We start from the raw sequence: 25,070 nt of genomic DNA on the forward strand, positions 1-25,070 counted from the left end.
AGGCTCATCTTTGTGTAAATGAAAGAGAATCATGAATCATTTACCAGAAATAACATAATATGTATACATATACATATATTCAGGTCATATGCATTATATTCATGCAGTGATCCCAATTATATTTTTGTAGAATACAAATGCTCTCTTCCCCACCACCCCCTTTTTTTGTGCGTGTGTTTCCTTTAATTGCCGCTAAATTATCCTATCTGCCTATGCAGCTACCTGTACAGATTAAGGCTGGGAAAAAAAAAAATAAAAAAATTAGTCTTTTTTGATAGAGAGGATTTTGCTAGTGAATTCTACAACTTTACCAATATCACTTTTTCTGTAGTCACTATTATAGGCAGTTGTAGCTATTTAAGGACTTTGGCTTCCTACCATAAAGGTGGGTGATGGTAGGTCTTGGAAATGAGGTGTGCATATCTCGCATTTCAGAACAACGATGCAGGCTTCCAGAGTTCTTTTGGGCTTAATTCTTAAAACGAACAGGCGAACCTAATTGCCTTGCATCTGACTGGGATGCAAAACGTATTTAAAGCAAAAGTAGTCCTGTCCCACCTGCACCTGATTTGCCACTACTGCAAGCTCTTTTGAAACAGCAGTTCACATCCCCAGCCCAAAGCAAGCACACAAGAACGCGTACGACTCTGAGAGCATTTTTCAGCTTGTCATCAGCCTGGTTTATTTCTGGGAACACTCCTTTCCCCCAGCGAACCATCGCCGTGGAAGGAAGAGGAGCGGCGAGGCGGGCTGGCGTGTGACAGCAGCGGGGCCAGCCGTGCCGCACCGGCCCGGCGCTGGGATGCGCGCGGAGAAGCTGCGTGCTAAAACGACCCTGAAGCAGCGGAAAGCGGCCGTGCGGGTGGGAAATGTCACTGGAGGGACCCTGAAGGCTCCATGGAGCTGGGGACGGCTGGGCTCGGCGGGCAGGTTCGGCTGGGAGGAGGCGGCGGTGGGGAGGGAGCGGGGCCGGGCGGGGGGAGCTCCTTGGGGGGCAGTCCCGAGGGTGTGCTGCGGAGGGAGAGGGGGCAGCACAGGCGGTGGGGAGGGAGAGAAGGAAGGAGGGAAGGAAGGAGGGAGGGAGGGGAGAAGGGAGCTCCGCGGCCGGGCCGGCGGCGCGGATAGCCGGGGAGCAGAGCCCCGCCGCGGCGCTGCCCGTCCCTCCTCCTCCTTCTCTTCCTCCTCCTCCTCCTCTCCCCTGCCCAAATGGCATCGCCACAAGCCCGCCGGAGGTACCTGGCTTTGCGCTTAGCACCGGACCCGCCGGAGGATCCGAGCTTCCTCCCCTCTTGGTCCCCCGTTACCTTTCCTTCTCCTCCTCCTCCTTCCTCCTCTGCTCCTCCTCCTCCTCCTCCTCCTCCTCCTCCTCTGCTCGCCCCGACGGCGCGGCCGGCCCGGGCGGTGCTCGGCGGGGCCGGGGAGGGAGTGGCCGGGCATCTGCCGGCAGGGGAGCGGGGTCTGGGGCTGGCAGCCTGTCCATGCGGGTGTGCGCCGGGGGGGAGGGCGGCATGGGGGCCGGGGGGTGCCGGAGGAGGGACTATGGGGAGAGGAAGGTATAAGAAGGGATGCGGGCAGGGGAGGGGGGTGATGGAAAGAGGGGGTGCGGGGCCGAGGGGCAGGCGCTGACAGCTGCTTTCCCCGCACCCGTAGTCCCCTCCCCCGGTGCTGCCGCGGGGTGGGACTCCCCGGCGGGCCGGCGTCTCCCTTCCTACCCCCGACGCCCCCCCGCGACCCCCTTTCGCCCCCTTTTCCCGGTCGGTGCTGGGGCGGCCGCTCCGGGGGCGGCCGGGCTCCGCCACCCGACGGCGCGTCCCGGAGGCGGCGGAACCCCAGCCCGGGACGATGATGCCCAGGCTCGGCGGGGACCGGGTGGCGACGGCGCCCAGCCTCGTCCCGGCCGCCGCCGCCGTCCTCCTGGGAGCCCTCTGCCTCCCCGGGGCGCCGGCCTCCTCCCTGCTCACAGGTAAGGGGACGCAGGGGGCGCGGAGCCCACCTGCTTCAGCCACGCGCCTTCGGGTCCCCGGGGGGACGGGGGGGACCGGGGGGCTGCGGGTGTCACCGCGTGGTTCGGGGCAGGTGAATGAACGGAGGAGCTGTGCTTCCCCTCCCTCTCCCCCGCTTTGTATCCCCCTCTCCACCCCCGGGTTATATTTTATCGATATCTGGGGCATGCAGGGAAACGCTAAATCAATTCCTAGTGCTAGCTCTTAGATTTCGAGAAATGATTCCAACATGACACAATACCGGCTAATCAGCTCTAGGGCCATAAAGGGATTTCTAATTTGATTCCATTTGACAGTCAGCCTGCTAATTTTGACTCGCTCGCCAATTGGCTGTCACGCATTAGGAGGATGCTTGGTTTAGTGCTTGCAATGAGCTCTGGATCCAAGTCCTTGGAGTGTAATGGACAGCTTTCTACTGATTTCAATGAGCTCTGGATCTATCATTATAGAAGTAGCCTGCTTTGCATGGAGTACTCGTTATTCTCCACACGTCATCTGAGAAGAGAAAAAGCGTCCTTCTTTGCTGTAACTGGGACACAAAGAGAGTCTGGGTTTGTGCGCCAGTAAAAGGCCAGTCATTTCCCGGTTCCCTTTGGAATCTTAGGGAAATGCTTAGCACCCTTGATTATTTCAAGTGGGCAAATTGAGGCAGAATTTAAAGTTGAAGGCCAGGAATGGAGCAGGGGTTAAATGAGAGCAACAAGAACAGCATCCAAAACCAGATGGGGGAATTGAGATACATCAATATTTTATAATTTTTATTTCTCTTTCAGGATCTGTTGCAAAATGTGAAAATGAAGGGGAAATTCTACAGATACCATTTATCACAGACAACCCTTGTATAATGTGTGTTTGCCTGGTAAGTTTGGATTTCAGATAATAAGAACATTCAGGCCTGTACTAAAAGTAACTGCACAAAGAGGGGAATATTTTACATAATCAAATCTCAGGTACGTTTGTGGCCTTTACGTAACACGAGGTTATCTCATCACTGAGCTAATGGAAAGTAATCCAATCCATGATCTGGCAATCGTTTCTTTGATGTTAAAACTCTCAGGCACAAAGTTATATGTGACTTTAATATGACATTGTGAAGTTGCATATATTGTGTGAATTCGGAGTGAGAACTGTTCTCACAAAGTCAGAGGCAGGCACAGAAACCTTCGGGTATAGCTCAGAAAAGAGGGTGAAAGGTAGGGTTAGGAAATGCTGCTGCCTGCAGCTGCCATGTGCTTGGTTTTGCATGCCAACAGCTGAGGAGCTGGCACAGGCACGCAAGGTGAAGGATACAACATGGCTATACGTGCTGTAATGCAGACAGTGAAAGAACAGGTGATGCTTTTATCAAAAAGCATCTCAGGATTTTTTATTCTCAGGATGGCACTGGCTATTGTGCTGGGAATGCAGTGGTTAATAATGCTGCACATGTTTTGGGGAGAAACATTCCCTTTCCTTTTAACTTTGCATCACAGTTAAGCTTTTTGGGAGCAATTCAGCTGGACAAGTCAACACTTAGGAGTTATTGAAAAATAGTTGTTCTAAATAAAACTTTGCACAACATAGTTAAGAGAAAGCCATAAGGATTCACTTGCTGTTGGATGCAAAGAGAAGTATAGACCTGCAAGCACTACATTTTACATTTGGGAAGTTACAGAGTAACTCAATGTACAGAATCTTTTGTATTTTAGGACTGAAACATCAAGAATCCCCCACTTCTATTACTGCTATAAGTAAAATTATCATTAGCCAATGTAATTATAAGCCTGTAAGAGACTTAACAAATTGTTTCAGACTTCATTTTAGAAGGCAATTTTGGCAATTGTAATCTTAAGCCTGCTGCGTTTGATGCATGTCACCGCACTGACTTCTGTAGATTTTAAGTGAGGCCCAATGATAACTTCTTAGCTAACAGTGATAAAGAATAAGTTATTGATCCTTCTGAGTAGAGCCGGGTGGGGAAAGGAGGAGCGTGGGATGTGGTGAGTAGAGAAATCAAAGGGAAAACAAAAAAAGACATGAAGCTGTGTTTTATCATGGATCACCTTCCCAAATATGTCTGCCACCACTCTTGCTAATGGAAGCTGGTGTTAACCAGTGAGGAAACAATTTATCTGTGAAGGAGCAGAAGTTCAGTCTTGGGCATCAGGGCAATAATACATTAGGGTAAAATTCTTGTATTTATAGATCTCTCTAGACCTTGGCTTATTAAATCAATGAGCACCCTTTTAGTGCACAAATATGAAGAAGTGCAAAAAACATTGGATGTAAGAACTCTAAATCTTTGTGGTTTGTAGGGGATGCTTTAGGGAAATGGCAAGTGAGGGTATTTGGTTCCCTTCAACACGAGAAAGATACCACATTCTCTTAGGAATATGGATGCATAATGAGTTACTGCAGTTACCTGCATTGGATACACTCTATTTTATTTCTGCCAAAGGATGAATGTGATCTCTCTTTCTTGAGTTAGAAGCAGGGAGACCTGGCAGAGGAGAAGGAAACTGGTGTGGGGATACTGACTTTAACACTGTGCAGCATCCGAAGCAATTGTTTATTGGACAGCTGGTTGCTGAAACCTTTTTTCAGGCCTGCCACAAGGGAAAAGATTGATTTTATAGGACTGGGGAGAGTAGAAAGAAAAGAATTAATGTGGTGATTTGTGAGCAGGAGGGAAAAGAGAACCAGGTTTCCTTCCACCCAACTAGAAATATTGATTGTTTAACAGTCATTCAGTGAGGAACTTTCTCTGGAAAACTGATCATCCTCTACAAGGGCAAACCTGATGGATATCCATATTGTAAGAAGCAAGCAACTAAAAAGAGAACTTAATCAGCTGTTCTGGGAAGAAAGCTGTTGCTGCCCAAGAAGGGACAGAAAATTCTACAAAGGGCACTTGTCTTATACACAACAATAAAGAAAATAACTGAAAAACTGGATTGGATGATGACAGGTCTCCTCTTGCGGTGATACCTTTCCATAACTGCAAGCTGTTTTAAAGAACTACACTAGTTATGGAAATCTGAATGGCTCTGAGAAGAAAAGGAGTATCTAAATATCATCCTTTCAGTTCTTTGCCATCTCAGAAATGAGAGAAGACTGAACTGAAATGCTGGAACCTAATCATCAAGAGTTTTGCAGAACTGACTCTGCAGGTTGTGGTCTGTAGAGCACAGGGATGCATCCTAGCAAGGGAGAAAGAGAGAACCAGCATGAGCAAAGCAGTCTTCAGCTCAGTTTCTCTTAATAGGCTAAATTAGTTGGGAGGGCAAAGGAAGGTGTAAGACTCTAAGAGCAAATGTGGTAAAAACTGGAAGCTCTTAGGTTATGAATAAGTTGCCATAACTCAACAACGTCTGTAAAGTGCAATTACAAAGGTAATTCCTTATATACCATTGAGAAGCCTTGGTAGAAAGACCAAAATGAAAAGTTGCCTATTCTCATTGATTAGTGGAGACCAAGTGGACTGATTTTCATGGTGGGAACATGAACAAGAACATAACAGGTAGAACAGATGCTGGCTTCTGAGGGTGCTGCTTTACAAAAGCTTGTAGGTCCTGTTAGAGAGCTATTGGTAGCAAAAAACCCTGAACCTTGAATACAAAAAGGACACTGGTGGGGATCTTCTACAGGCAGCCGTCTAGTTACCAAATGAGATAAGTTCACTCATGAGCATCTGCTGTAATGTGTGGAAAGAGAAGTTGTGGTGGTACGGGATTTCGGAGTGGAGAATGTGCTGGAGATTTTGTGTGCAGCACATAGTAAATAATTCACTTCTAAAGTAGAGGTAATGCTTTTCTAACAAAAAAAAGCACTGAAACCACCATGCAATTACTCAGTTTTGGACATCCTCACTTCTCAAACTGAAATGTGGATTGTGCAGAACAACACTGGTGCTTGCCCTTAATATAAAGAAAGAGAGGTAAGATTAAGAGTGTGTGTGTATATACACTGTAGCTCTGTATGTGAGAAAGATCAGCAGAACAAGCCACTACGTTTAATACTAAATTTTTCATTTTGTGATGCTTGCAAGTGATGATAAGATCAGAAGTATGTTTTGGTTACGACTATGCAATTTTGCACAGAAGTAATTGGATGAGAATCTGTAGTTAGTGATATAGAAGAAATCAGACTAATATCCGGTGATCCCTCAAACTGTTACGAAGCTGCAGGACATAGAAATATGTTCTTGTAGGAAAGATGAGAACTAATAAGATCATTGCAAGCTTTTACCTCTTAGTTAAGGCTGATAAAGTTCTTTCAGCTTTTGCCTATTGAGTGTGATTACTTGTTATGGTAAGTTTTGACAAGATCAAAATCTGGAGATCCCTATGTTATAAATTATATGTCTTTGCTTTTATGGTCATAATGTCCATAAAAATGGTCATTTTAAACATCCATAAAGCAAAATTTCCAATATGAGCTTTTACAATTACACTTTACTGCTGTTATATTGCTGTCCAACTAATCATCTCTAAGCACTTAATAAACATGGATGAATTTGGTCTCTAAAGAAATGATCATTAATTACACCTGTCTGCAAGAAGTGGCTTTTTTCTGTGTGTGTGTGTGTGTGTGTGTGTGTGTGTGTAGAAAAACATCAAACTCAGAGATTGTGGTTTATCCACAAGGAATTTCTTATAGGACTGTGATGAAGGCTCAGGTCTCCTAACTCCTGTTCTAATGGCTTGGGTATAAAACCATCCCCTTTCACTTCATGCACTTGCACTTTATGAGTGGGTGTGGGTGGTATGATCACACTATTAACACATTAATTTTCTTTTTGTCTGTCTGACAATGGGCAGGCTGTGCCCATTTTTTTTTGTACCAGGTTTTTGGCATCTGCTCTCCTGAACTTGTTCTAAGATGTGGATGAGCAAAAGTAAATTAAAGTTGGCTTTTTGATCCAGAGGTTTTGAGTACTGTGATTTATGTCTTTACTAGAGCTAGTGTGCCTTTGGTCTTGTGCCCACTTCCACTTTGAATGTCTGTGGTTCTGCATCTCTGAGGAGATACATTATCTCTGGAAAGCTATCGCATCACCTGGCTTTCCATAGGGTTTGAGATACTGGAATAGCACAAAGCAGGATGAAGGCAACTGGAAGTACCTGTTTTCTTGTGTGTTCATGTTATACACTCTTACACAGAAGCTGGAGAAAGTGCTTGCGTCCTTGATAAGAGCTAAGGGTTATAATGGACACATGGAAGTTTTGTTGGAAAATTGTTGTTTTGATGTTATGCCATATAAAGAGTTCAGGCAGTCCTGCTTGTGAAGTGCCACTGTAGTATACCATGGTAGACTGGCCCATTACAACTACTCTCAGGACTTCTCAGATGCAGGGATGGAATAGATTCCTGTAAGCTGCAGCAAGATCTGTATCAAGGGAAGGTGGACAATGGAAATGAAATGCTGGATGTAACAAGCAGTGACAAGGACTATGCAAACCAACTCTCTGAAGAAAAAAATATTTTTGCCAAAGAGAAAAAAAAAAGATGGGAACTATGATTTCATATAATTATGTGGTCCTTGACAGTAGGAAAAAATGAATGTTAGAGAACATGTGATTGTGAAGTTATTTTATGCTTAGTGGTCAGTAGTTAGAAAATCTCATGTCCTGCTGGTTTTAGAAAATCAAAGTAGTGAAACTGTGGGTTATGAAGTTGAATGAAAAGGTCTGGGTTTTAAAGAATCTGTCTGACTTGGCATGAGGATTATAGGTAAAAACATATAATATTTATAGTATTCAAAATAGAATTACATTGATTGAGTTTGAGTAATAGATTATTTTATTCCTGCCATTAAATGCTTTAAGACTGCAAGGGATTATAACTAGACTACCTAATGCAAAAATTCTCATCTAAGATATTCTCACACATCTGTGGAAAAATGTGTTTATATCAATCCATAGGAGCTTTTTATACACCTTCCACAGTTTGGGGAAACCAAACTCTTCGTGCAGATGCAGATCTTTATATTTCTGATGTGAAAGTATTATGCTGAGGGTAGCAGAGGCCTGAGTGAATTTGTGCTAATAGAAAATGAACTTTATAAATGTGAAAATTTACCACATTTTTGTAAGTTTTGGACTTTTTGTAGTGCAGATAAATACTGAGGATTTTGAAATGTCAGGGGGAAAATGCTATTAATGGAGAATCGGGGGAACATTTGATTACATTTCTTTTATATGTGTGCGAGCATATAAAATAGGCATGAAATATTTTAAGTTCAACTTTGGTACAGCACAGTAAATAACCAAATGCAGTAGAGTTTTTGTTGGTACAGCTTTTTGGCTGGGAGGTATCTAAAACCCAAAATAGAAGTAGTCTCACACCTGATATTATAGCATTTTCTTTCAAGAAATATATACTTCAACATACACTTGGAAAAGACATAAAAATGCTACAGTCCATCGGAAATAGGTGAAATGAGAACCTGTATATAATTACAGGATGAAAATGTAAAAACCCCACAGAATTGACTTAGCCTGAATTAAGCTTCTGAGTGCGGAGTGTTTTGAAGGTGAGATGAGCTCAGCAAAGACAATGATGATAGGTGGTGGTGAGGAGAGCTGTGCCATTTCGTGCTCATGTATCATCATCTGCATGAACCCTGAATATTTTGCCAGAAGCAAGCAGTGATCCAAGAATAACCTGTTCACTGGCCAGTGGTGGATGTAGTTTTAAAATGAATGGATCAAAAATGCCAGCTGAAAGTGATAGGTGAGAAGCCAGGAACTGCAAGGAAATAGATAAGTACACCTTAGGTAATGGTGTCCTGCACATTGCAAGAGCTTATCTCAATTTGGCAGAAAATCATTCTTATTTTGTCAAGAGAATGACCAGTTTTATCTTCAGTGTATTCTTTCTGTGGAGAGAAAGTTTTTTTTTTTTTTCCTCTTTCTTCCTAAATACTTTAGAACAAAGTGAGTTGTGTAAAGAAACAGCTGATAAAAGCCAGTGGTGATCTTGACAAACCACATCTAAAATAGTGCCATTCCCCCCCCCCCCGTTTTCCCTTTCCCCTTTCCCTCATGCCTGCACCTCAAACTTGCCAACTGCACCTGAGGAGTGGTAATCATATGTCTCAACCTTTTATCACAGAAATCCAGAACAGAAGGAAATAAATGTGAGCCAGAAAGTGTAACCAAGTGTTGGAAACCTGAGAAAAGTTTGGAGACAGGAGCTCAGAAAACAAGAAATCAGGGTTTTGCTTGGCATAAGTTTTATTCAGCTAGAAACATCATTCTGTAGTTTAAATTTCCGCTTTTAAATCCAAATGTGCAATGCAGAATTTGACCTTTGCTCATAAAAAAAATATGTTAAATTTGTCATTATAAGATGTAGTGTTCTACCTAGCTTGAACCAACTGGGTAGTGAAACCAAGTGCAACAAAACGAAAAATAGAAGAAAGAACCTCTGTCCTAGTCCTCCTTGTACCCCCTAAAAGACTCAACTCCTCATTACAGGCTAAAACAAGAAAACTACTAAATTTGCTGGGATTCTTTACCTATAACATAGCTGATTTCTGTGGCACAATACACAAGCTGAAAATGCATAACTAGCCTGAGAGCAAGTGTTTGACACATGTTCAGTGAAGATGGTGGTGTTTTCGTACATCAGGATTCAATTGTTGTTGCATCAAGGTATAATGCAGCCCAGATGACTTTTAGTGGAGTAGTGCATATTAAAAAAAAATAAATAATCATCAAACAATTCTTTCATACCTATTTTATTTAATATAATTTCAATAGTTTACATACATAACTACAGAATCTACCAAGACTGCATCTTCTTTCAATTTAAATATTCTTGGTCTTTATTACTGCATAATATAATCAGCTTTCTCTTCACCCACAAAAATAACAAACAAAGAGACAAAAAAGCCTAGGATACAGTAGTGTGCTGGTAGTTTTCAACCCCATACTACTGCAAAAGAGAGTTTTGTTTTGATTGGTGTTTAAAGGGTTCCTGGAACACCAAACATGCCCCAGCATGATGAAAGCTTTATTAGTTTTTATCCAATTAAAAAAAAAAAAAAAAGATACAGATGAATATGCCATCTCTTAAAGGAGAAGGGGAAAAACAACAACAAAAACAAACAAACAGAACAACCACAAAATAAGCTCAGAAAACAAACAAACAAACAAACAAAAAAAAAAAAACCACAACAGGTAAAACTCTATGTCTGGTGCAACTGGCTGTCCCATATGTACTTTCTCAGAGAGATCAAGGAACAATATGTGTATATGAAGCTTGTTTTGCAAGTGCAAAGTGAATTGAATCAAGAGCCTGAGCAGGATAATTATCTGTTCTGGAGATGACAGTTTTGGTAGGGTCTCCTAAAGGATGACTCATGTAGATTCAGTTCTAAATTAATGTGATGCCTGTGTGTAAGATGAGGCTTTGGTCTGAGAATGAGACATAAACTAATGATAGTAGAAAATGGTGACTCTGGCTTGGTCCTCTAGGTTTACATGAGTGGTGTTGAGGCAATGTTCAAGTCAGGGTAGTCCTATATACAGATACAGCCACCCTGACCAAGTAGTACCATGTGAAACATCTCCATGTAATTTTCACTTCTGAGAAATGAATGAATATGGATTTTATAGCTGTGTAATGTGTCTGTGCCATCTGCGTCCCTTTTGAAGTCCACTTGCTGCACATCACTTCACATCCCAGAGTGGTCTCAGAGTGTGCAGGCAGGATTTCTTTCAGATCAAAGCGCTGTGCTGCCCTCAGCCCCACTTCTCCTGCCTGGCTCAGTGGTCCCATCCATCCAGCATTTCTGTGATTTCTATGAAACTGAGCTGCAACAGGGGCTCCAACTGCTACTGGATACCCAGTCAACGGAACAGGCCAGAGCTACTCCAAAGTAAAACCTCTCAAAACACTTGTCGTTGTGGGTGAAATTTGCATATCCCTACATAGGTATGTATGCCCTCAGCTTGTTATGCTTTCTCGTGACATTTATTTTGGAGACACAGTCATATGTGACAGCTTGTGATTAAGTCTTTCTGGAAATCTGCAGGCTTGAAGTTATTTCATGTTGTTTTCAGACCACATGGTCTAGCAAGGAGTTCACTACTTGCAAATTTCTGACATAGAGTCAGCTGCATTGAGCAAACATATATATGCACATAGTGCTGAACTGATTATAGGTCTTGGCAAAACACTCCTGGAAGAGCGCTGGTGATATGTCACTGCAGTGATGATGAAGATCCAATACATCAAGTATGGAAATGAGATTCTCTTTGGTGTAATTAATGGATCAGAGAGCTCAAACACAAAATAACATATTTAAAATGTATAAATAATACGGGGAAAAGTATGAAGGGCACAAAAATGCCATAAACTAAATGGAAAAATGTAATATAAGTTGCAAATGTCTTTGGAATGTGTCTACAATAAGTGCAAAATGGATCAGCCTAAGTTAAAGCACTTTTTTATTGCCAATAAGAAAAACATTATTAAAGAGCTTGTCCAATATCAAAATGGCATTTTAAAAGCATACAGTTACCTGTATATAGTTTTTATTAGCTTTCAAGTTTCTTCCATTGAGTTGTTAACAGTCTTTTTAAGAATTATAGTCCTGTAAGTGAATGGTTCACAAAGTCAGTATTTCTGGTGTTCTGCTTTGTGCTGCTATATAAAAATAGATATTTTTTCCCCACAAAATATCTGGTTTTATTTCCCCATCATGTTTTAATGGAAATTTTTGAGGGAAGAAAAATATTAAGCAACAACCAAAAAATCAAATGAAAATGCAACCTTTTTATATTGAGCTTATGGTCAAATAAAAGGCCATTGTGAAGAAAAAAACAATATTGTATAAAAGCTTTTACCTGTAATACTACTATTAAAATGACTATCATACTGGTACTTGCTCATTTTGTACCTAATAACTGCTGTAATTACTTCCTCTGAGGCCTCTTGGCCTCTTCATCACATGCATTAAGCTGCAGCTGAAAAGTTCCTAGTCTAACCATTTGTCAGATCTAGCTTTGTGCATCATTTTGCATCCAGCTGTATCAAGAGCTGAGCCCTGTCTCTGAGTATAGCATGGACCCCATCCCTTCTTGCCATCCTCAGGAGCTGACCTTGTGTGCTTTCTGAGACCTGGATTTTTTTGTCTGTTCTTCCCATTTATTTGTTAGACTTCTTTTTCCAGTTTTTGCCTTCTTTTTCCCTCCATCTTTCCCCCAGTTTTCCCCAGTTTCTGGAATCCACTTACTTTACATAGTGCTCCAAAATGGGAAATAGGTTGTTAAACTAGGACCGCATACCGCTATCCCCCTAAAAAAAAAAAAAAAAAAAGATAATACGCCTTCATGTGCTATGATTTTCATCCTCTTCAGGTGTTACTATATTCATTTCCTCATTTGTTCCATGCATCAACCTCCTGTCTGTGGTTTTAAATTTTGTATTGTTTCTTTGAGTTTTCAGAGAGGGAGGCATTATATATTTGTGCCATAAAGTGCTACAGAAAAAGGCATTAATGTTAAATAGCATTGGAGTTGGAAGTCTATTTGTTCTTGTTAGCAAAAAGGATGGATGTGTGATAGAATGCCACTTAGAAAAAGGATGAAAACAATCTGGTATTTTCATGGACCAACTGAGACCCCAATTTTTCAGAGTCTCTGTTTAAAATAAACCTATTTGCAAAGTTTCAGTGTTAAAGATTGCATCAGGTTTTATTAACTCTGTTTTAGAGCTGCATAGACACAGTTATACTCTATTTCACTGTAGAGCAGGTCTACTTCCCATGAAGTGTTTACAGCCAGTTGCATGGTGGTGGCACTGCCTTGTGTATGCATCAAACCCAGCCTGCAATGTTGAAGTTTCCTGTTCATTGGACATTTACATGTAGGTCCAGGAGGATGCAAACTGATGTGTCCTAGAGCCCCATCCAGGAAGATGAAACTTCTGACAGCATATTGGTTAAAAGTTGTGTGTTTTTTTTTTAACAGTTCCTGGCAACTTCATATTAAATTATGTTAAGTGGCTTCAATGGGAATTGGATCTGTCCAAGAATTTGGAACCACCAGAATTTATTCTGGTGGCCAGCAAGAATGAGACATTGACATCTGTTTTTCTGGTTTGTCTTAAGAGTTCTCAGTGGCTGAAGAATAACAGACCTTGAACGTCCTGAGGTTGTCTACTCCTTTTCTGTCTGAGTGGTTGTGTGTGGTTGAGGGATAGTGTGGGAGAGAGGAGCTGATAAACCACAGCACTGAAGGCCCCATGATGATTATGGTTTGGTGGTGCCATTTAGTGAAGCACTACCAGATTGTGCTGCTTGGGAATCATTGGGGCAGGAAGGAACTGGGCAATGTGGCTAGGCATTAGGTAGGGCTGTTAGTTGAGTATGGGACCCAGAATGCTGGTAAGGGCAACTGGCTGTACTAGTACAGGGAGACTGCTGATCATTTGCTTTTCACAGATAATATTTTCTTCTGCATATGGCAGTGCACAGCTGATCATTTTCACATTTGGCATTTTACCCCCCAAATACTCAGCTCTAGGGAGAGCTGGAGCAGTTGATTGGGTTAGGTGGATTGGTGATTCAATCTGGCAAATGCTTTTGATTAAAACAAATGAATAAAATGATGTTGGCAGGCAGAATGTAAAGCATGGAAGCTTTTTAGTCTGTAAACCAAGGGTCGATGGATGGATTGTTTGCAAAAGCTGTGAGTAAAAGAAGGCTGGACAATTAAAATTATGCATTAAAATGTTGTCAGTGCAGCAGTGCAAGAAACCTCTTTAACACAAGTATGGCAAAGGCCTACGGTCTAAAAGCATTAAGCGTTTCTGGAGAAACTTGCTGATGTGGATATTTAAGATGTAGCATAATGCACTGATACTGAACCAGAGCTTGTCCGACATGAAAGTGATGAGGAAATAGAAGAAGTATAGAATTTGTATAGCTTCTGGAAAAATATCTGTGTATGTCAAATTTAACTTGGCAACTTTCTTAATCCGCAAACAAAAACTCTTTGACCCCAAAATCAATCTGTAGTGGATTTTTATTTTTTTTTAAATAAATGAATAGAGTTGTAGGACATGGTAGTAAGAAATTAGAGTGGTTTTATGTACATGTTGTTACAAGAAGGGTGTGTTTTCTGTGCCTAGAACTGTATATAATTATTTTAGTATAGAATTACTATCTTTGATATTATCAGGTTTCTTGGCATAATTAAACCAGTCCACATATGGAAACATAAAAATGTAGGAGCCAAAAAGGGAAAAAGAAAGCAAATCATCTACAACAAAAGGGAGGCTCACTGGAAAGCAGCGAGATGGAGAGATTATTAAGTATCTCCAGCCTGTTTGTTGGGCATTGCCTCTTTCATACAGCACAAAGACAGCACAAAGACTACTGGTGAGACAGAGCTTTAGTTGAGTCCATGGATGTGACATGACTCCAAGAAAGCTATGTATGACTCTGGAACCAGAGGTGTAAATGGATTTTAAGCATCTTCTGGAAACTTAATATTACTATTGTGTTTTTGTGGACAGCTTGTGGCCATGCCCATGAAACAGTGTTATCATTAGATTTCGGTTAACTCACTGGCTGCTGCTTAGACTGGGCTATTGGCCCAAGCAGCCCATGCTAACTATCTTGTCTCCTCCACTGATAAGACAACTCAGAAGAGGGGTTTCTTACAGCCATCATGCTGAGCAGAGAACTAATGGGAAGTACTGAGTGTAAGGCTGTACCCTGAGCTTTTCTCCATTTTGGGGCCAAGTACCTCATTCTTTGTCATTCAGGTTTCATTGCTCTGCAGTCACTCATGGAAAACAGGAGCATCTCCTCTTATGTTGTACAGTTGAGTAGTTTGAGACCGTGGGAGAAAAACAACTTGTAGTGAAGTAATGAAATGTTATTCCTGTTCCATTGCAGATCAGGCTGTGACTTGGTGATGAAGACCTTCTCTTATTGCAGAGTAAGGCACAGTTCAGTTAATAAAAAAGTTTCTAAGACCTCAGGAGGATACTTTTCAGTTTTCTTCAGTTTAGCCCTGGGTTATTATTTTTACATGGCACTTAAGTCTCTCATCATAAAGAGTCCTGCTTATGCTAAAGGTGTGAAACCTTTGGATTTTGTACCATCTTTCCTCTTCCCCTGTGGTTTTCCTCCTGGCTGCCTGGGTAGTAGTGCTCCTGCCTGAGCTCTTGCTTTTCAAAGGGAACAGGGCTGTTCCACACAATTAAATCATCTGTGGCTGCCTTTCTAGCACTCTGGACTTCCAGCTAGGCATAATCCCTTCCCTGACATTTGAGTCTCATTAATTGGGTTAACAAGATGCTATCTGCACTCCATACTTATGTAAATATAATCAGCTAGCAAAGATCTTAATGGCATCTGATATATCACACTGCCTTTACATCAAGAGGTACCACTGCAGGAGTTGCTTCCAAAAGCAGGTTATGTTCTGGGTCCCACAGGGCCCCTTATAAACCGTAAGAAATGCTGGTGGTCAAGGCCAACTGTTCAGATGTCTTTAAAGTGTCCCACTGGTGACTGAAAATCACTTTGTCAAGATGACAAATGGCTTGCGCATATCCCATTCACCTTATAGTTTCACTCTAATGTCAGCTCCATTTACTTGTCAGAAACTGTTTTTTATTTGTTGTTCGTTTTATTTTTATTTTTTTTTACTTCCAGCAGTGCAAGGGTAGAGGAAGGATTGAAGGGGACACAGGCTGAGAAAAATCTGTGTGCCTTGCTCCTATTCAATGTATTGTTATAGTCAAGATTCACCAGCTTTGAACATTCCCGAATCTGTTTGTTTGTACATGTGCAAAACAGAAAGAAGGGAATTCAAATTTCAGAAGTGAGAATTGTCCCTGCAAGGCAAAGATTATGCAAAAACATGTTTTAACCACTGGATTTTTCAAGCAGAAAGTGGTTGTGCAATATTAGTTTCTTATTTTGGACAGCAAACTTCTTTCCATAGCCACATTTAAAAATAACTGCATAATTAACTGGGCCTACCCAGTACATAGGGCACTGTGCATGTGTCTGTGCTGAAGAGCTCAGCTCAAACCTCTGAACTCACGTGGGTGGTTTCAGTGACTGCAATGGTATTGTCATGTGGCTGAGTGAGCAGTGCTGTGAATAAGGGCTGCTACATCTCGCCAAAAGCAGCAAAGGCCAGGCCACAAAATATGGTCAAGGTCAACTAAAGGACTGCGAAAGTGACTTTGACAGCTTTGGCTTTTCGTTTCCTCCCAATGACTTCCATATCACTTTTGCTCAGTTCACAAGTCCAAACGTGCTTTTTCTCCTAGTAGCTACAGTGTTGGCTGAATCTTTGAAAGTCAAAATATAAACCTGATTTGGCAAGGTGCTTGGTCAAAACAAAGGGAAGTATTTTGACCAACAGTGTATTCCACACTCTTTCTTATAGCAGTAAAGCTTTGCATCCATCAGGAATCTGAGTGAATCTAAGGAAGACTTGTAGAAATGAGATGTGTCACGTAAAACATCATTGTGGCATATCTTTTTCTGACCAAGTTTTCCCATGGCCTCAGCCTTCTTGCACTGGCACCAACTGGATGAAGATGCTCCCACATATCAGTAGTACAGAGCAGTTGCAGCAAAGAGGAGTGAGCCCCTGTGATCTGGAGGCAGCATGAAAAGACCCTGAAAGCTCTTGCCCCCTTCAGACAGTCCTGGCCACAAAATGCTCTTGCTCTTTTTTTTTTTTTTTTTTTTTTTTTTGTGCTTTCCAGTTTAAAAGCTCTGCTATTACTGTGAGGCTTCTAACAGTCCTTTGGATTATGAAGCTGGGATTGGCAGGGATTTATTTATTTATTTATTTTTATTATTATTTTCCAGCAAAATAAAATTAAGAAATAAATTGTAGATTGAAAATATGGAAGAAAATAAAAAATCCTGCTCCTCCACTCCTACCCCCCCACCCCACCCCCTCCACCTGAGATCTTGTGTTGCTGCTTCTGGCATGCATCACATCTTTGAGGATACAGTATCATGAGAAAACTGTCACTTGGTGATATATTAGGGTAATATATCATGAGAGCATCGTTCCTTTAGAGGATATGGGCAATAAAAGACATGATTCTGGCCAGACAGAGCAGCAGGGGACCTTGCTTTTTTTCCTTCCCTTTTCTTTAATCTAGCCTGTTTTTGTGTTGTACAGAAGTGAGTTTCTTCATGGGATATGACTTGTTGCAGAGTAAGTTAGGAGGCCCATAGGGCTTTTTAAACTCTTTAAGAAGTACATGGCCTCAAGGGCTGCTTTGTTCAAAGTTTTCAGAGCAGGTTCAAACTCAAAACCAGTGTATTTTCCTCTATCTCAGTCTCCAGTGTAAAGTCTGAGTAAGTAGACGTCAGACACAGAAGGCAATAAAGACACAATGACAGGTAACTATTGTTTGGACAGCATATATTTGTAGGTTTAACCCATCAAAATGTGACGAAGTAATTTCTACTATGCATAAATAAAATATTTTTTTAATTTAAAATTTATTTAAATTAAATTTAAAGTTATTTATTTTAAATTAAATTTATTTAAGTTAAATTTTAAATGAAGGCCAAATTAAGGTTTAATTTACATCAATAGAAGAGAAATTACCATCAATCAGTATTTGACCTATAATAGATGTTGTGAACTCATCCAAAAACAGTAATTCTGAACTGATGGATTCATATTTTGATGCTTTTTTTTTTTTTTTTTTTTTTTTCCCAATTTCCATCATTTTGCATTTATCTCATTGGCAACAAATTTGTTGGAAAATTAAATGAGAATTGTCTGTACAACTGGGATGGAAATAGTTAAAAAAATAAAAAAAGAAGCACCTTGATGGGAGGCTCTATTGATGGGACTAAGTTAATGTTAATTTTTCAGACAGGACAGAACAAAACCACTTTTTTTTTTTCAGTTGTTGAAAATGCAGGAAAGGGGAAAAGACGTGAATTCTAAATGCACAAATCTCATGAATTGCAAAGGTGTGGTCCCCAACAAGAACCTCAGAGTGTGACCCTGGATGGGTAGTTTTTTGGACTGCAATACAAACTGCTGGGAATTTCTGAAGACCTTGTCTTTTATTGCTGGAAGACACTCATACACTATTCTGTTGTCTCATGAAGTTTTGCCTTTAGCTGTGTAGTTAAAGAAATGTAATGCTGGTGACACTTAAAGTGGAGGTGGAGATGGGGAGGTGGAGAGCTAAGATGTCTGGATCCTGTTCTGGCTTTCTGACTTAATGTGCAGTTATGGTCATTTTGTTCGGCTGTGCTTACTTTGTTGATAAGCTCTGGAGCAGAGATCTGCTCCTATCATGTGCTGAGGTGATGTCTGATGTTACAGGACCCTGATCCCAGCTGCAGTCTCTGCAGTTGTGCTAACACAAACGAGTGTAGGAGAAGAGCGTCTTCCTTTCACCACATAACAGTGCAGCAGGCTGCTGTCAGGGGAGATCAGGACTGAAGCAGGCCACAGAGGTCACTTTCCTCATGCTGGTAAACATCATTAAACACACTGAAAAAAGTATCTGTTCAGTCTGTAAGGGGTTGTGAGTGATGTGTCCTGAATGACTTGCACATACTAATGTGTTCCTCACAGTGGTGGGGAATACCCATTTGCGGTGAAATTTGGTGTCATCTTTCAGCAGGGCCTTCGCTTTAATCCCATTTCCTAGGGAGTGGGGAGAGCTTGAATTCAGGAGGCGGTGGCTGGTACCACCACTGAGAGCTGCTGCCTCCTCCCAAGCAGGGAGGACAAAAATTAGAGATTACAGGGATGAAGGAGTGCATTGGAGGCTACCACGTGCACTGCACAGTAAAGGAAAAAGGGACTTTTTGGGTTGAACTCATGTATTTTGTTCCTGACGAAATACTGTCATTTGCATCTGTCTAATGCAATTCGTGCTGAAGTCTTGGTTGTGTTGTACCAAGGGCAAGGCCTTGATGCTGGAAGTACTAAAACATATGTTTGGCTGCACTGTTGTGAATTGTACCATTAAAATTAAAGATATGCTTAAAATTAATAGGATTTCTGTCTCTCTACAGTGAAAGGTGGTGTTTGTGGGTTTATGTGAGTAAACAAAGAGACCTGTATTATTTTGCAGAAAATGGCTGCATAGGGGAATATCTTTTCCACCTTGAATTTAAAGGAACATTTAGTGTGCTGAACCATTTTTGTTATTGTAACCATAACATTTGTTTTTGCAAGGAAAAGAAAAACAGATAATCAGACGAGAACAAGGGAAATGAATCCGTTTTCTGCCCTCCCTTGACAGTGGTCTGAAATGTCTGCAAACCTCTCTCCTTGGGAAGTGGTGTCTCCTCCTCGAGGCCTAAGCATACAGTTCCTACTCAGGAAGAGAAACAGTCACTGCAGACAGCAGGCCCGCAGCACTTAGCAGGGATTGCCTGCTTGCATCAGCTCCACCAGTTATAGGGAAGTTTGCAAATCGGCCGTGAGACATGAAGTTCCTGTCAAGAGTGCCAAAGGAGAAGGGGTAGCGTTTTCAGAAAGTGCCTCAGGATTTGTCTAGACCATGAGTTATGCACGTGTCTGAGCCTGTTCTCGAGTTCGGGCTGGCCCAACATGGGGGCTGTCTGCCTGTAAGCATGGGTGCAGACATGCAGCTGGGAGCCTGTGCTCCCCAGTTTTGCTGAGGGAAAAAGCCATTGTCCAGAGCTGGTCCAAACCCTTGCTCCTGTGGCTCATATGGAGTGAGCATGGCTTTGTGGATGCTTGTGAGGATGCCCTGGCTGTGTGCAATATCTGGAAGAGAGCCAGCAGTGTGGGTGGTGGTGCGCAGAGTGCTTCAACTTGTGCTTCAGCCTGTCCTGCACCTCTCAGTGGGGATGTTGCCTAAGGGGCTTGAGTGCACCGGCCTCATTCATTTTAAATGGCTCTTTTTTTTTTTCTCCCAAGGTCATATGTGCACATCTGAAAGCTGCATCCCAAATTCCCTGGGGGTAGCTTTTGCCATTGTCTGAAAATTTTTATTGTTTTGGAGGACGATCCCACAGACTTCTTGCAGGAACTTCAGGAGACTCTGAGCTACTCAGGGAGGAGGACTCAGTGAGAGTTACTAATGAGCATCATAGAGGTACTGTGATGAATAATGGTCAAAAATGAATGTTTTCAGGATTATCCATTAATGATAGTTCATACTTCTACCAAATCTGTCCTTGTGGCTTTTACAATCTCTCTCCGTATAAGCTTTTTTGGTTAAATGACAATTTAAGCATCATTTTTGCTATCCAGCATAAATACTCAATATTCTCAGGATATCAGAAATGCATTTACATAAAAAAGTGTGTGTGTGTTTGGGGGGGGGGGGATTTTGCATCGGAAATCAAGCCCCCTGAGAATCTACATCTGCGAGGTCTTCCACAGCTGACAGGCAAGTTGCGGGCTCGCAATACTGTTGACGGGTGTAGCCCTGAAGAAATGAAGTGGATTCCTGATTTTTTTCCTCCAAGCCAAATCCAGGTTGAAAAGAGCCATCCTCCTGGTGGCTGCTGTGAGCCGGCTGGAGCCCAGTGGGGAACCCTTTAGAAAGTTGGCTGCGGCTTCCAAGCTGTGGTTTGGCACTCGTTCTCTCTAAGATCCCTGCCAAATATTCAGATTTATTTTTAGTGGTTTTTTTTTTTTTTCTTTTTCTTTTCATGTTGGCATTTTATTTAACTGTACCACATGAGTTTAAGGCCGTTAGTTTGATATATTTTGTCACCAGACTGGGTTATTTTGTGCAGGGGTCTTTGATGGAAGGTAAAAATACGAGGTGCGTGTGGAAGGTGAACAAATTGTGTTGAGAGTGGGTTGCAGTAAAGGCAACATGGGGCAGCAACACCAGTATAAGCTCTGGTTACTGTATCTGTCCTGTACAGGAATTTGACATCACCTTTGCAAGCAAAGTTCAAGAAGAGACCTTTGGATCCCACTGGCAAAATGTGGGAGAGGGGAGAAACATGGGCAACCAACAAAACTTTCTGATCTACCCCCAGGCACATTGAAAAGTGAGTTCTTCACTGTCAGGCTCTGTGAGGGCAGGTGATGAGTCCAGGGTGATGCTCCAGCACTTCCCTAAGTTTTCCTTTCCTAGGGAGCCTGAGATTTCAGCGCAAAGCCTTTACCGAGTGCTCACTGGTGAGTTGCGTCAGCTGTGGCAGCATTGTTCTGGATTAGCCTGACCACTTTTAAAAAATACATATTTTTCCAACACTAATAAAAGCCTTAGCCGAGGTTTTGCGATGTTCTCTCCCTTTCTGTGTATGTGTGTGCCTGAGCACTAAATTAAAAAAAAAATAAAAATCCCAGATGTGAATCTATAAACCATCTGTTTAAAATTGTGCAGGACTATAATTAAAAGTTATTTATTATGAATCTTGGGATCCTATTATGGATTTTGACTGACTCCCAGGTTTCTGATTTAGCAAATGGTTTATGTATTTATGAGCCATGTGTCTCTTCCGCACTTCTCAGTGCCAGAGTGCATGTCCTTTAAACAAAAGGAAAAAATCCCCTACCCTCCCATAACTGTTGGCTTCTGAATGTTGCCGTCTAAGAAGTTTTCTCTTAAGAACAGCAAAAATCAAAGTATCTGAGAGCTTTCAACAACTCCGTAGACACTGTTGACAACGCAGAGGGAGGTTTGGTAATACAGCTCTCCTTCGTGCAGCTACTTAGCAACTATCTAATGTATGGCTGGGACAAGTATTGAAATGTTATGAATACTGGGAGTAGTAGGGGATGCATTTGGAAGGAAAGGATTTGTTGCTAAAGTCCATTTGCTTTCACACTCCCCTCTGCCCTTGTGAAATGGGAGGGAAGGAGGCAGCAAAATTGAAATAAGCAGATGGACAGTACGCATTAAGAGCAGTGTTTTGGATGACAGGGTGAAAAAAAAAAAAAAAAAAAAAAGCTCCTGGTGACAATTGCTCTTTGTTTAAGCCTTGTACTTTTACACCCCATGGGCCTGTGAGATCTGCGGTGGATAATGCCTTACTGCAATAGACTAAACAATGATTTACCAGCCCTGTTTTATCTGCTGCTGCTGTCCTATGATGGATCAGCATGGTATTAACCCTTTTCTCCACATCTTCTGGCATATTTTTTCATGTTTTTCTTGCATAGTGTGTTAGACACCTTAGGCTGGCATCTGACACAGTTTCTGAGCTGTCTGGGGCTCCCCTGCAACAACAGCTTAGATAGGAGGAGGAACATCAGCTTTGTGATTACCACCCTGCTTCAGGGCTTAGCTGTCCTTCTTATGGTGGCAAAGGATTGGCTCTGTTTTACCTGGGATACACAGAGCTGTTCTTGCAGGCAGCATGCTGCAGCTTCTTCTCCAAAGGACAGAGCTGATCCTGCTTTTTTTTTTTTTCCTTTTTCTTTCCTTTTTTTTTTTTTTTTTTGTTTCCTTTCTTTCTTAAAAGAAACCTGGGGTAAGTGTAGAACCTTGTCTTGTCTACACCTTTCAGCACTATGCTGCAGCGACTCACTGTTGAAATGGTGATCCAGGTTCAGTGCCTGCCACCTCTGGAGGCAATTCAAAGACTCATCTCCCACTTTCCCCACAAGTATCTTTGCTGTCAGGACCCATGGCCTTTGAGAGTGTGAGGGACAAGACCCTCTTCTGCTGAAGCTGGGCCACTGAGCAGCAAGTAATTCTAGGTCTACTGGGATATAAATGTGTAGCCTACTGCTACACACAAAGGCACACTCTGAGGGGTGAGGACCCTTCAGTTCCCAGTGCTGACCCTTGGGCAACTAATGTGCTTTTTGTGGAACAGCTGTTTGATATAAACCCGTCCTCAGCACCAGGTCATGAACTACAAAATCATCTGTTCTGAGTTTGGGGTTTAGCCACTGGTGCTGCTGATGATAAGGGAAAAAGAGCGAGATCCAAATTTGGCTGCCCACCCTTGGTTGGCTCAATGGTACCAAACTTGGCAGAGATAATTTCTTATTGAAGTAATCTAGGCCAAATAGGAGACTTCTAGTTCAGAATGCTGTCTAGCAAATACCACCTGTTTAAATATACATGTACGTGTTAGGGCCATCCTTAGGAAGATTTCCTGTCAAGAAATGATCATGTCAGGATGTACCTGAGGGCAGAGGGAGGCCATGCTTAGGAGAAAAGGGGAGAAGCTAGCTCAGAATTCAGGCTGCAGGAGATGTTTGTCCCAGAAGTCCAGCAGCAAGCCTGCCAGAGTTGAGAAGCATTTGGACAATGTTCTCAGACATATGGTTTAATTTTTAGGTAGTTCTGCATGGAGCCAGGAATTGGACCTGACAATCCTTGTAGGTCCCTGCAAGCTTGGAATATTCTACAATTTTAGGAGGTCCCTGTGAGTCAGGGAACAAAAAGCAATACGGAGCTGTTTTACTCCTTATTCCTCTTTTTGCCATCCTCAATGGAGATTTCATCCTGAGGAAGGCTGAGGGGCAGTTGCCTGACAAGCCCCACAACGTGGGTTCTACCCAGCTCGTTTGGCCCAGAGGGACACTGTGTATTACATATCCCATGTGTCCATGACATGTCCCAGCTAGGTAAATCATGTTTTCCAAAGGAGTATACTACAAACATGATTTTGCTTTTCCTTCAGACCACTTTCACCATGCAGAAGACTGTCCTGCAGGTAAAGGTAGTAGGATCACTAGGCTTATTAAATCTCTTATTGAACAAATTCTTGTTAAAGAGAGTCAGATCTTAGCAAAACCCTTCAAAATACAGACTGTGTGTAGTAGATTAAGTAAAGTTGTTTCTGCTGTCCTTCAGCAGGCTGACATAAGGCAAAATCAGGGGCACTACGTTCATATAGGAAAACCAGAATTTCACCCTGTGCTCTAGAAAGAAGTTGCTGAGCCAGTCTTGCTGATGTGGCTGCCTTGTGCCAACCCAAAACTAGAGCACTGTCATAAATTCAGCTTAACTAGCCTGTTAAATTGCATTTATGGTTGCTCTGCAATGCTGGAGTGATGCAAAGCAACCAGCATGTGTTGGTGACTAACAGTGACCTGTCTCTTTACAGTAGTTGTTCATGTTGCTGCAGCTGCTCTTCAGCCAAGCAGCAATTTAAGGCTAGATTCTCATTTACTGATTTCACACCAGCTTGGCTAGAGTTATTCCTCATTTACACTGATAAGATTGAAGAGCCTTTATAGCTCCCATCAGATCAGGCAGTGACTTTGAAGAAAATAAAACCTCTGATTTTAGACAAAGGGCTGGAGTGTAATAAAAGCTGTGTGTTATCCTTCACAGGCACCTTGAATGAGGCCACAGGGAGCAGAAGAAAAGGACTGGAAAGCATGGTTTAGTTTTATGATTTACATTTTTCTATCCCTTTAATTTTTTGGTCTCTAATTAAGTCACAAGATTGGGTAAGGTGGGTGCTTGCATCTAGTAATGGCCACCTGTGTCACTTAATGAACTGAGCTACTAATTATAGGTGGAGGTCACTTCAGAGGGTTACTTTCAGTCAGGAATTTCAGGAAGCAAAATTTGACTTTAAAAATAACAACAACAAAACAAAGTATTTGTTTTCTGCCTTTTTTTTTTTTTTTTTTTTTTAATGGTAGGGTTATCCAGAATGGTTGACGCCATGGGATAAAGCCAAGCTATAAATGTAATGTTTCTTGTGCTTGTTGTCATACAAACTATATTGATGTTTCTTAATATGATCAATGTGCTCTTTGGCCTTCATAATTACTGGCTTTTTGCCATAGAAAAAATGATACTATAATGTACAGTGATTCTACCTGCTTGTATTGTTTCATTGATTCTAAGCATTTTGGGGAGGAAGAGATGAGTTACAGTGTTTTATAGTACAGTAATAGCCACCTCTTTTGAAGGGCCTCTGGATAGTCAGGTAATACTACTAGCTAAAAATGATTTTCAGTGCTGCTAGAGAGTTTTGTTTTCTCTGAGGTTTCTTTTCTTCATCTGTCTGTCCTTATGTCAGCATGAAAAATGACTCCTGAACTCTGTAGTTCATGGGGTAACACCTCGAGTATGTTTTAACAAGCACATCATGTAGCTAGCTGTCTGTTTAAGTAAAGTGGACTTCTTCAATGGGACACGTTTTCT

General features: G+C 41.9%; 1 protein-coding gene across 1 annotated transcript in view; it reads left to right on the plus strand.

The window, feature by feature from the left end:
* Window positions 1–1,845: 1,845 nt before the first annotated feature.
* BMPER (BMP binding endothelial regulator) overlaps window positions 1,846–25,070 on the plus strand; it is a gene marked incomplete at both ends in the record, with an annotated part of 153,117 nt that continues 129,892 nt past the window's right edge. Inside the window, 2 exons of the mRNA XM_084281363.1 lie at window positions 1,846–1,963; window positions 2,777–2,862. Of these exons, the coding sequence (XP_084137489.1) occupies window positions 1,846–1,963; window positions 2,777–2,862 (204 nt within the window). The remainder of the gene's footprint in view (window positions 1,964–2,776; window positions 2,863–25,070) is intronic.

Source organism: Netta rufina (genome assembly GCF_964035555.1).
Source record: "Netta rufina genome assembly, chromosome: 2".
NCBI lineage: Eukaryota > Metazoa > Chordata > Aves > Anseriformes > Anatidae > Netta > Netta rufina.